Genomic DNA, 13,749 nt, shown 5'->3' with positions numbered 1-13,749 from the left:
AGTGGTTACAAAGAATGAATATAAACTATGAAAACAAAGTGTTGCCAGAAAGCAACGGTTCTATGCATTGTTCAGAGAAGGCGACTTTATAGAAATGCTAAATCCGTGTTTTCTATTTCTCACCAATGTGAACCAATTAACAGGGACTTGCCTCACCTGCGCATGCATGATTTGGGATGCTACTGTAAGGCTACTCAAGTAATCAACTCAATCACACACTCACCTATGTATAATCTACAGATTAGCTGATTTACACCCCTAAAACAGTCTCTGGTATCCCCTAAGCCAGGCCTGGCCAACCTGTGGCTCTCCAGCTGTTGTAAAACTACAAGTCCCATCATGCTTTGCCACAGTTTTGCTATTAGGGAATGCTAAAACTGTGGCAAGGCATGCTGGGATGCGTAGTTTCACAACATCTGGAGAGCCACAGGTTGGCCAGGCCTGCCCTAAGCCTTGCTGCCACTACACTTCTGGTCTGTGATAACAAAATATTACTCAAATGTTAACATTTCTCATACTAGCAATGAAATGGGTAACTAATTTACGATCTAGCATTCAACAATTAACATGACCAAACCAACTTTTTGAAGGGTAATGAATCTGTTAAGAGTATAAGGACAGAACTTATTAATTTTAAGTTTTAGTTTACAAAATCAAGTTTAGTTTTTAGGAGGTCTATCTCTCCATATGCAATTAGGAGTGAGACTAAAAGCCTCAATGCAAGCGGTGGTTAAGGGTGTTACTGCATTGAGGCTTTTGGTCTCGCACCTAATTGCATATGGAGAGTAAGACTTCTTAAACAACCAAAGAGGTTTGCGTTTACGAGTGCATTTAGGTGAAACAGATTATAAAAGAAGATTGGCACAAAGATAGCCCGTGGACGTGGATCATTGAAAGGAGGACTGCGTTTTTTCTCCAGAAAGACTTCTACTTTACCCCCACTTTCTGGTTCTATTTATTGACATTTTAGAATAGAGCACCTATTAAGGTTTCCACAGATTTTTATGTGTCTAGGTTTGACTAGCAATTAAAACAGGGTATCACTGCACAATAAAAAACATCTCAAAGACTGGTAGAGTATATTGGGTATTGCCTAGAACGGATTTAAAATGGATTATTAATAATTTTGAAAAAATGTCCCAGCAATCAACTCTCTCACCAACACAAGTCAATGGCACAAAACTTTCCCAGAAATAGAAAAGTGATAGCTTTGGTGAATATAGGCATTCATATTTATGAATTTACAGTTTACCACCACCCTAAAACATGAAGTTGTTTCTGGGTGCAGTATAGAAGTATTCATTTATTACACTTTAGATATTTTTTTTTTTATTTGGTTGTAAAGAAAATAAAAATTTAGCAATACACTATATTTTGCACTTTAAAAATATCCATTAGGTGGTGCATATTGTTAAATTCAAAGGGGGGCATTCAATGTGACACGACTTACCGCAGTATTTTAGCCCTGGGGTTAAGTGCCCGGAGCGATTTGATTATTTCCCATGGTACCCCAAAGCTTCTGGTTTAAGTGCCCAAAGCTATGCAATTACCACCAGGGTAGTACTGCAATAGCTGCAGGCAGTTATTCAATAAGTCCAGTGTCTAACTGAATTCCACCCAATAGTCTCACGAGAGAAGGAAATCTAGCAATACAGGCAGATGCGCCCATTAGTGGATGCATTTTTCTGAATTAATTAATAAATTAAATTTAAATTGGGTATCTTCACTGATAGGTACCTTTCAGTTAAAGATTTTGACAGTAGGTCAATAATTTATTGAGATAATTCAAACTCTGGAGACAGGGTGCATTTATGTAAGCAGTGAGGTAAAATACCATTAAACTAAATTTTAGGTCAAGGAATTGTGTCTGACTCAATCAGCAGCAAGGGTACTTAATTCTTCAGAGCACAATTACGGTAATGAAAACACTGCTTTTTTTACATGCCACATGGCACTGTGACCTGGCCAATGGGTAGTGCTGACATTTCTCTGTGCAACAGTTTCCCCAATTCACACAGAAATGTCAGTGGTGCAACTTACTGGCCGCGTCACAGTTCCAGGCGTAGTTAGACCCGGCAGTGCAGCAGCAACAATTTCTTCCATTAAACATTGTAGAAGGTGACTATCTCAGCGTTCAGAAGTGTATCAGACACACTTTTGTCCAGCAAGTCACTATCTCCAGGAAAGCTCTTACAAATAATATCTTTCCAGCAAGGCAGTAGGCAGTATCTGGGCTAGAAAAATGGTATGCGTGTCCAAACAGTAAAGAGCAGTATACAGCAAGCTATAAAAAAAAAAGATATACTCGTCCAGATAGATTACACCTCCCAACCCATCTATTTCTTGATGCCATCCGGCTGGCAACATTTTCTGGAGAGAACACTGGGCTGTAAGCTCTTACAATCAGGGCCCTCACTCCTTCTAGGCAATTATGTAATCTTCAGGTCATAATTATGAATTTCTGTTAATTTCTGTACAAGTTAGTATCAATCTAAACTGTTCACCTTGTAACCATATAATTCTGTTTGTTTCATAACTATTTCCGATGCTACAGAACCCTTGTGGAGCTATTTTACAAATCTAATGATAATAACCTAAACATCACAAGGAAATAGCCCAAATGTATTATATCACCATAGCCCAAATGTATTAAGCCTTAGCAAGAGATAACGTGAAGACGGATAAAAGGTGATAAAGTACCAGCCAATCAGCTCCTAACTGCCATGTCACAGACTGTGTTTGAAAAATGACAGGTAGGAGCTGGTTGGCTGGTACTTTCTCTCTCTCTAGGGTCTATTCATGAAACAGTGAAAAGTGTGGAAAAGTGAGCCAGTGGAGAAGTTGCCCATGCCAACCAATCAGCATTGAAGTAATGTTTACAATTTGCATACTATAAAATTTATAAAGAGCAGCTGATTGGTTGCCATGGGCAACTTCTCCACTGGCTCACTTCTCCACACTTTTCACGGCTTCATGAATAGACCCCTTTATCTGTCTCCACTCAATACATTTTGGGCCTATGATTCTACTGCTCCCGAGACCGGGTAGCTAATTGAACTGGCACCAAAACGGTCCACACTGCACATTTTCAACTGCCATTCTATAGGGATTATAAACCTTTAGCAAACATGATAATTAAGAGGATTTTGTTAAGATTGGTCCAGAGGTAGTCCCAAAGTATTGTAGTTCATGTGTTCTGTTGTGGAATATCCCACAACTTCATCAGATGACGTTACGAGTCCCACAACTTCATCAGATGACGTTACGAGTTATTTCACAATGAAACGCATTCAGTACTTCGGACCTAGCACTGGACTTATCTTTGCAGAATCTTCAGCTTAATGATTACACACCGTAGTCCTTCAGACATCTGCAAAACATACTGAAATATAGAGAGAGTACTTTACAGACGTAAATTTGCCATATACATATTCATGAACCCTGCTGACACCAAACTTTAAAATCCTTGCGGTGTGCAAAAGACTGGAAGTACAACATTAACCATAGTAATAAAGGTTTATAGACATGCAGAGATATACAGCAAATGGCTGTTGAGTCAGATACATGCAACAAGTTTATTTTATTTTCCTTTGTGTATAATATCCACATAAAGAATATTCAGCAGCTGTAAAATATACATATTCTTATCAAAGACTAAAATTTTAGGAAAATGTTCCATAGTGCCCAACAGTCATGGTTAATTTATGCAAGTAGAATACATACTGAAACACATAAGATATTTCTTTACATTAGTCAACCTATTGTAGACTGATAAAATCTGAAGTCATTGGTTGCTATGGGTTCCAGTAGCTGCTCAATGAAAGTTACAGGTGTAAAATCCAGTACAAACTACCCAAAGGGAGATGACCTGCGAATGAGCGCACAGTATACCAAATCGTTCACTATACCAATAGGTTGATTTCTAAAGCACTATTTTCACAGCATACTTACCTGGTTTCTAAATATATCCACTGGGAGATCCTGGAAGGAGCTTACAGGTGGGTGATACAGAAACGCGGGACGGTGAATCGCGTCACTTCGGTTCTGCCCTCCACTGGTCAAATCACAAATAAAAAATATGCATCAAAGCAATTTGCCCAAGACTGAAGCTTAGTCCACACTCAGGAGCACCACTCCTTCAAGAACCCAAAGCAATATTGAAAAGTGGGCCAACCATTTAGCGCAAAGTCCTTAGGAAACTCCTAAAAATCTCCCTCACTTCTGTATCTCTACTGATGGGTCTTTTACACACTCAGAAAAAATAGGGAGAAGATACAAACATCCAATTATATCGACATTTAGACTAATGCAGAATGCCCTAGTAAACTTACCTAATCATAGTTAGATGCGTGCAAATAAAGGTTTCTTTTTAGACTCCCTCCTTTTATACGGAGACCCCCCCTCAAACAGAAAAAGATAACCTTGATCTGTATGATTCCCTTTAAAGACAAGAACTCACCTGAACTCAGGTTTAAACATTCACATAAAGGTATCTTTATAGCAGGCCACAAGGTTCCATCTGGGTAGGGTCCCACTCTTGTATATAAAAGGTAGTATCCACCAGAGTCCACTGGATATCAAAAAGTATTTCAAAACATTGCCATTTTAGTATATGTTTTGGATCCGGATGTATCAAAGATCGAATATGTACATCTCACTGTGATTAGGTGAGTTTACTAAGGAATTCTGCCTTTCTGCATGATTAGTCTGGATGTCGATATAATTGGATGTTTTTATCTTCTCCCTATTTCTTCTGAGTGTGTGAAAGACAGGAGGGCTACAGAAAAAGAGATTTTTGGGAATTTTCTAAGGACTACGCGATTAATGGTTGGACCACTCATCTATATTGCTCCACTGGTCAATGCTTCGTCATCAAGCCCCTGGAACACCTGACTCACTGCAGGAGTGGGTGGATCTGGATGGATTACCTACTCGGGAGTCCGCCAGAATTTTCCGAAAAAAGTGCATGAACACTATGTTTTACAGTCATGCACAAAATTCTTAGCTCATGAAAGCCTATTACAATAATGTGTACATAGCTATGTATGGAGACCCACAAAGACCAGTAAGGGAACACATTTATGGTATCAATTGAGTTTTCACCATCCCACATACTAAAAACTTATGGGGCAGTATGGATGGTGTAATGGTTAGCATTACTGCCTCACAGCACTGAGGTCATGGGTTCGATCCCCACCATGGCCCTAACTGTGTGGAGTTTGTATATTCTCCCCGTACTTGCGTGGGTTTCCTCTGGGTGCTCCGGTTTACTCCCACAATCCAATAATATACTGGTAGGTTAATTGGCTCCCAACAAAATTAACCCTAGCGTGAATGTGTCTGTACATGTGGTAGGGAACATAGACTGTAAGCTCCACTGGGGCAGGGACTGGTGTGAATGGCCAAATATTCTCTGCGCTGCGGAATGTGTGCGCTATATAAATAACTGGTAATAATAACTTGTACTTGCAATTTCTGCCATTTCCATGGAAGCAAGACAAAACGGATTTATGGATTGAGCGCTACCTAATGCGTAATCAGCAGGATTGCACACACGAACAACGGGGGCTAAAAAAAAAAAAAAGAAAATGCAGGAAGGCCCTTATAAACCAGCCCATAGGGGTAGATTTACTAAAACTTCTAAAAATGAAGAGGTGTTTCTTATATCAACCACTTTGATTCTAGCTATCATTTTTCTGTTGCACTGTGGAAAATTATACAATCTGAATAGTTGCCATGGGCAACACCTCCACTGGTCTGTTTTAGAAGCTTTAGTAAATCTATCTCTAAGGGTGGATACACAACAGAGCGATATCAGCGCAATTTGCAGTATTGGCGCAACGAATCTTGCATATTGCCTAGTGTGTGTTCCAACCGGAAGATATCGCCTGCAACCTGGTACAGTGTAATGAAGGATGGAACAGTGAGTGATCTTTCCGTTGGCCACTTCATCTTCCATTGGCCCAATTGCCGTTCATTCGGCTGTGTAGCCGGCCTTAGTAGTCTAAATGTAAGAAATCTTTAAACAATGAAAGTTGTCTACTACATAACTGCTCGTTATTTTATTCTGGGGCAGATGTAATAAGCGTTGGTGAGCGATAAAAAGTGGAGAGAGATAAACTACTAACCAACCAGCTCCTACGTGTCATTTTTCAAACATTGAGGGACATTTACTAAGCAGTGATAAGAGTGGAGAAGTGAGCCAGTGGAGAAGTTGCCCCATCAACCAATCAGCAGCTCTGTATAAATTTTATAGTATGCAAATTATAGATGTTACTTCAGTGCTGATTGGTTGCCATGGGCAACTTCTCCACTGGCTCACTTCTCTGCTCTTATCACTGCTTAGTAAATGTCCCCCATTGCCTGTAACATGGCAGTTAGGAGCTGATTGGCTGGTGCTCTCTCTCTCTCTCTCCATTTTATCCTAGTACATCTCCCCCAGTCTGTGCGCTACAGCACTCCGATGCAAATTTTCCATTTGAACAGCTCGGTAGGTTTTTTCATGAAAATATTTTTACCCTGCCCACCAAATTGCTTTCCACTAATTTATTTAGTCTTTTTGAAAAGAAGAGAATCTAGACTGGGAATACACACGGCTACATGTACTCCCAGTTAGGCCTCTAGTCCTCAGACATTTTGAAGAAGAAGGGTAAAAGGCATTAGCTTTCAATGGACGAGCGACAGTCAGCTGGATCTCACATGCTGAGCACTGTTTTGTAATATTAACTAGTTTCACAAGCAGATTTATCAGAACTTCAACAGAGAACAAAATTAGGTATTGCCTATAGAGGTTCTAGCTTTCAATTATGTAGTACTTTTATAAAGTGAAAGCTAAAATCTGACTGGAAGCCATAAGTAACATCTCCACTCTCCTTTAAAAAGGCTAATATGCCCTAGACCATAGGTTCTCAAACTCGGTCCTCAGGACCCCACACAGTGCATGTTTTGCAGGTCACCCAGCACATGCACAGGTGTATTAATTACTCACTGACACATTTTAAAAGGTCCACAGGTGAAGCGAATTATGTCACTTGTGATTCTGTGAGGAGACCTGCAAAACATGCACTGTGCGGGGTCCTGAGGACCAAGTTTGAGAACCTGTGCCCTAGACACTTAAAGATTTCACTGAACGTTTTTGTTCATTAATGAACGAGAACTCTTTCATATTGTTCAATGTGTAGGCACCAACGATGCACAGCCCCGCACTCATTCACCGTTGGTGCTGGTTCGTTTATACCTGCAGGCCAATATGGACAATCTCGTCCATATTAGCATACTATGGATGCGGGGGAAGGGGGACGGGGGACCCCCCCACCTGCCACCATCGTATTGGCCGTTGGGCAGCGTTGGGTCGCCGAGTGTGTAGGACCCATAAGATATATCTCCCTCTCAGAGACCTAGACAGCAAGTAAAGAAGTTGCAACTTGTGAGGTATTGAGCAAATGGAGACACTGATGGTTCAACAGGTCCAAAAAAGAATTTGGAGAAAGGAGGTTCCCATTAAAACCAGAATAATAGCTTCTGCCACCAAGAGCTGAACGAGGTTACAAAGTGCAAACAGGACATTAAAAATACATGCTTAAGAAATATAAATGGCTGTAAAATAAACAAACCCCAAAACACTACATTTTGGTTACAGTGACATGACCAGAACATCAATAATGTCAAAAGGACTGCAGACATACTCTACACGCCTTCCTAACTGCTCTGCTGGCATTTATATTATACTTCAACTTATATAAAGTTAGCCATTTCACCAAAATCTCATGTATGCTTCCAGTTATTATGTATATGAATCACTAGGATTGGAGTGATGCCCCACTCGTACTATTGGTAAATACAGCGAGTGTATACATTTAATGGAGCCAGGGCAACATTGATGACAGTGGGACTAGAACTACAGAGATAGCGAGCGTTCAATGGAAAATCTCACCCGCCCGCTGGCTGCACAGATGTCACATGCAGCTTCAGGGAGAGGCTGGCAGGTGCTGGCTACTGTGACTATTTGCGGTCACTGAGCGGCCATCTTGGAGGGGAAAAGTTGGCCACAGTGTGCGGGAGAACTGCGCATCTAACCTGTGCAGAGGGGCTGTTCTGGTGACCGGAAGCAATGCAAGTGGTCTCAGTGTCCCTCAGCAGCTTGGAAGCTCCTGTTCTGCAGGTGGCTGACGGGGGCCAAGCGTAATGACGCCACCCCATGCCCCTGAGAAGGGCAGATCTTTACTACGCTAGAGATGAGCAGCACTGAGCACTAGAGGGAGAAGAGGAGTAAAAGCGTCCACACATCAAAGCTGCAGCATTAATTAACCTCTCGCTACCCAAATATAGTGGGGGGGTATAGTTAATTAATACAGCAGACTGTAAAACTCGCAGCTGGCAGTTATAAGCAGACACCCTAAGCTCTGAAGCTATACAGGGTTCTAATGGAAAGCTACAAAGACACCAAAACTATTGGGCCCTACACACTTAGTTCACTGAACGATATGAACGTTCTCGTTCATTAATGAACGAGAACTCGTTCATATTGTTCAGTGTGTAGGTACCAACGATGAACGATGCATCGTTGGAGCCGGGTTGCTTATGCAAGCCAATATGGACAATCTCGTCCATATTAGCATGCACTGCTATAGAGCCTGGTGACGGGGAAATGATGAAACTTCATTTTCCCCGTCAACTCCCCCCCCCCCCCCCCCCCCGTCGCCGGGTCGCCTGACGGCTGGTCGCCGAGAGTGTAGGGCCCGTATAGATGTTGCATAGAGACAGATGGACACTGAAAAGTAATTGCTCGCAGTGAGGAAAACATTGCAACAGTCCAAACAGGATCCGCTGTATTTCATAATGTAAACTTTCATTTGTTTCAGTCCCCGCAGACTTAATAACCATTCCCAAGGGCTAAAACCTGCAGGTCCAGTGCACTCCAGACTTATATATAACTTACAGTGATTACATGGGGCCCCAACTGTAACATTACCTCAGATGTAATTGTTTCTGTTTTGCAATTTAGGGAGCATTTGAGTTGAAATTCCTAAAAACTTAATATGAAACTGTGTTGTGAACTGAAATTGACGTTATTCCTGATAAACTTTCTGAGGCTTGCTCTCAGGTGTCACATTGGGATCCTATTAGCAGGGCAGCCACAAGAAGTTTTGGGTCAGGTGTTTAAGAGGTGGTGGAGGCATGGCTGCACAGCCCTTGCAGGCCAGCAGACTGACTAAGGTTATATGGGTAGTACATCACCACTATTTTTCCGTAATTACCTGCAAGGTGAACAGAACAAGGTCCCGACAGAAAATCATGCTTATTTGAATCTGCCACTTAAACAGGACTACACAAGTTAGGGGGTGAGCTGCCAGGGGAATTATAGTAGGCCAGTCTCTGCATGCGCCTCCACACGCTGCAAGCACTTATCCAGCAAAGGCGGCGGTGGCACTCGCATGTAATTAAATCGCCACCCCTTCTTAATGGAGGGTACAACACACACCAAAGCACCTACCCCCTAAATCACAATGAACATGATAAAGGATTCCTTTGGCCTAAAGTGATACTTTGCCTTCAGCACAAGACTAGTAACCCCCCAGGGTACATGGATACATGCAGCGACTTACCAGTTGGGTTCATGAGGTTCTGCTGGACTGCGGGGCTGGTGGGTGCTGTAACATTCATCTGTGAAAGCATTGCCTTTCTTGGGTCCTGCCATGTGGTGGTTTGTTCAATATGACTGAAAGGAAGAGCAGACAATTGCATTAGCTGGAAATATAAAGAGTTTTTTTTATTATTCTGCACATAAAACACAAAAAGAAAAATATTGGGGTTGATGTTCCCTTAAATGATCGAATAAGTTACAAGTTAATTCAAACCTTATCGACTTTTAAACTAGACGAAATCCAGACTAGTTTTCATTTTAAATTAACGACTAATGGCGGTATCCAAGTGTATGCAGTCATTTACCGCACGGCAAAAACAAGTTAAACTAGGCAGTCTTGTTGGAAGGACCCGGCAGTGCCCAGGTCTGTCGCCTTGCCCCTTAACCCCAATCCCCTGACAACTCCAACCCCAAAAATATTTTCACTGATCCTGAAAGTGGGTTTCTCTTCCTCTTCGGCACCATCTTCCCAGTGACATCTTTGGGAAGATGGCGCAATATAGTGAGAGCAAAGATTCTGGTACTGTGCCATATTCTATGCTCACTAGTGCACATGGGCCATATGAATTTGGCTGGGAAGATGGAGGAAGCCGAGGAACAAGGACCCATTTCCCAGAGCAAGCAAGGTAAGATAATGTTTAGTCCCCACCCCACCCACACTGATCTGAACAGCAGTCTGGCAATTACTTTTTTGGCGATACACATTTTTTTTCTGGGGAGGGGGGGGGGGGCATTGCCACGCCCTCTGATTAGGCCATGCCCCCATATAGTACCTAGGCCCCGCACAGCTCTCCACAGCCCTGTCTGTCCTTGCATTACAGTGTACAGCATTGGGAACTGTTCAGTCTAGCGTTTTCTCCCCTCTTTCAGTGCCAGAGCAGAAGCGTTTACTGAGCGAGCCATTCAGGAGCCTCTCACCATGATTCTGTTACTCCGCTCAGTGCTCGGATAACCTACCCTGACTGCATAAATATGACACAAAAGGTTTTTGTTCCTGTTTTTTATTTAAAAACAGTGTACAAGTCAAAAAGAGAGATGAGCATTTATTTATTATTGGACTTTCTTCTCTGTACACATGGCTGTTCTGTAGAGAGGTTGTCTGCCACTTATTGCACCTCTTTTAAAATAAGGCTCGCCAACCACTTTATTTCCCATACTGTACTTACATACCAAATACTGTACCACCCCATACTGAGAACACAAACACTCTTGATTTTGTCGTTTTGCTGCATATGGAATGAGAAGGGAACCTTCTTGGGCTGTCCACCTGCCAATCACAGAGCTCAGTTGGGCTTATGCATCATTTAGACGTTTGGCTCTATGTACTGTATCATTGCACTATCCAGCATGCTTCAGGTTATGCGTATAGTATCTGAATAATATGCTGAATAATTATCATCACATTTGTGATTTTGCTCGAGTGAATTTTCACGGTTGTGAATATCTAGACCAGGTGGTTTAAACCTTTTACGCAATTTATGTGTGGTACAGTTGGGAAATTCCCATTTGGTATACAATAGCCTAGTGTGAACAAATCCTCAGACCCTGCATTGCCAGAGTGCCAGCTGCAACATAATCCATATTACTGTAGCAGCATGTACCTCACCTTTACCTGTGCAATTAGACTTTATCCAGAAATTAAGATTTTTCTTTTCTCCACTAATTTGTACCAGTTATACATAGGAGGTCAGCTTACTGTCCCTGAGCCAATGTGAATTATAACTTACTATTTAATTAAGACACAAGTGATATCATTATTTCGCCAGTTAAATTCAGGTTTTAGCTGACAGCCACAATCTGTAGAACTGAATGAGAAAATGTATGATTTATTACAATTTTATTACATTATTACGTGTGGAGGCAGCGCAGATTAGATGGAGGCAGCGCAGGGTGATGATGGAGGCAGTGCAGCGTTCTTCAGGCAGAGGCAGTTAAGCAGGAACACAGTCCAGAGCCAGGAAAAGGACCCAGGAGCGACATTGCTCTGGCACTCTTATTCCCCATAGGCTGTGCTGGTCAGATGATCAGAACTGTAGCCCTGGTTGGAGGTTTTGCAGTTAAGTGACAGCGGACAAGATGGAGGCGCCCATACAGCAGAGGTGTGGGATATCGGGCTGCAGGGATGCCTACCACATGGCTGGTTGGCAGATTTGGCACTTAGGGGAGTCTGCAGTGACCCACTAGAGTCTCTATGATTGAGAGGCGGCACTGCAAATTTGGGTAATGGAGCCTAATGGACCGATGTGTGACAGAGAATAGCCGCAAGTCAGATTTGGAAGGACCCAGACGGCAGCCTTCAACAGGTTTCTGTACAGAAAAGCAACTGTAACAAAGTCAGTGTGGAGAGATGGTACATAGGTGCTGCAGCACAGAGAAGGCTTGCAGGTTTTCCCACCAACTCATAGCAACAAGCAGCATAGGTCACTCACCAGCAGCACCAGTTGCAAGGGATATGCAGGCAGTGAGTGGTGCCAGTTACAGCCACCAGAGTGTCAGGCCACAGGGAAGGAAGAGCTGGTTACTCAGCTCCGGTGGTCTGCCCACGCAGCTCCTTCACACTCTGGAACCTGGATCCTTGATGTCCCAGTGCATGACCGCATATAACCAGTATGGTCAGCCATATGAATACCAGTGTCAGGGCGACTGTAATGCTGATGCAGATTGGGGTACTTGTTAAGATCTTGTTCTTAAATCATATCTATAATACTGATGTGTTCCGGTGTCTCCTGCTCTGGCTCAGGACTGATATCAGAGTGCAGGACCTCGTTGAAAGCGTCCTCCAGCTCGGAGTATTCAATTGCTTTACTCCGGGTGACATTCAGGAAAAAAAAAACATCTCCGCTATCACATCATCGTCCGTATCCCTAACCTGACAGGCGTACGTCCCTTCGTGGTATTTACAAGTGGGATTAATCAGGATGTGCAGGTCTTCTCCTGTATATATGGTTGTGCAATAACGGATGTCCAACACCCTACGGTTCCAGGCCAGCCTACATGTGACAGTTATTGAGTCTGGAAAGGAAAAGAGCGGAGTGCAAAAATTGGTCTCTTCAGGCTCCTGCGCATAGATACCCTACGTAGTTGCCAGGCAAGTCCTGCACTGCGCACTCATCACACCAAAACAGCTGTGCCGCTTTCTGTATCCCGCAGGGGGGTATACATTTTTCAGCTGGGATATTTTCTGCAATCGCTTTCACTTCCCTGATGTAATCCTTTATCTTTAGTCCAGTCCATTGCAGAGAGCCATGATTTGATCTCGCTAACATTTTATTAAAGCTGCCCAGATTCTCTCCAATCCTCATTTTCAGTCCATTTAATTGAATAGCAAAACCCCACGGCTTAATTGACTTCCGCTCTGAGTCTGTATATGAAGAACAGGCATTGGCGTGAAAAAAAAGCTGCATCTGCTGCATTGTTAACACTTCATATACAGATTCAGACTCAGTCACACAAAGATGTATGTGTTTCATATCAACTTATTCCGTGCAGTCTTGTGAAGCATTTTGCCGCATCACATTGAGATTAAAATGCACATTCATACGAAAATCGCACTCTGTGCAAGTCAAGTGACAGGGGACCTGGCGCGCCAATAAGGGTAATTTGGTGCGACCGCAGCAATAGTGTATGAGGACACATCTGCATTTCCATACAGAAGTATCCTCATTTACTATCCTGCTGGCTGGGTATTTGCATGACTTTGCGTGATATGCAATATATCCAGCAATAAGGTGTCACAAGCTAGTACTGTACTCTATAGAGGTCTGTAGAATACGAACTTGTGATACCTTATCACAAATGTTGATATCTTATTAAAAGGGTTTTATTGGGGGGGGTTTTAAGCATATCGTTCAAGGCCACTCTTTTGATGTTCCTTATATCTGACTAGAAGGACAGTCACAGTAAATGAGGATACACCCCTACAGTATATGGAAATAGGAGACCAACACAACTCCATGTCATTGAAAATGTTAACAACATGCACTCGGGTCAATTCAATGGTTTTAACCTGTAGCTACCACAAGGGGGCGCAAGATGGAGCCATTCGATTGTTGCTTCGTTTAGACGCCCTATAGCTGCGGAGGTGATATTCCTTCTTGAAGCATCCT

General features: G+C 42.6%; 1 protein-coding gene across 5 annotated transcripts in view; it reads right to left on the bottom strand.

Moving 5' to 3' along the window:
* YAP1 (Yes1 associated transcriptional regulator) overlaps positions 1–13,749 on the bottom strand; it is a 134,285-nt gene that overhangs the window by 33,906 nt on the left and 86,630 nt on the right. For all 5 annotated transcript variants that reach the window (XM_063951516.1, XM_063951517.1, XM_063951519.1 and 2 more), the window contains exon 3: positions 9,606–9,718. In XM_063951516.1, coding sequence (XP_063807586.1) covers positions 9,606–9,718 — 113 coding nt within the window. The remainder of the gene's footprint in view (positions 1–9,605; positions 9,719–13,749) is intronic.

The sequence above is a fragment of the Pseudophryne corroboree genome, chromosome 2 (genome assembly GCF_028390025.1).
Source record: "Pseudophryne corroboree isolate aPseCor3 chromosome 2, aPseCor3.hap2, whole genome shotgun sequence".
NCBI classification, from domain to species: Eukaryota; Metazoa; Chordata; class Amphibia; order Anura; family Myobatrachidae; genus Pseudophryne; species Pseudophryne corroboree.
Note: the sequence above shows the minus strand (reverse complement) of the source record. Positions and strands in the feature narration are given on the sequence as shown.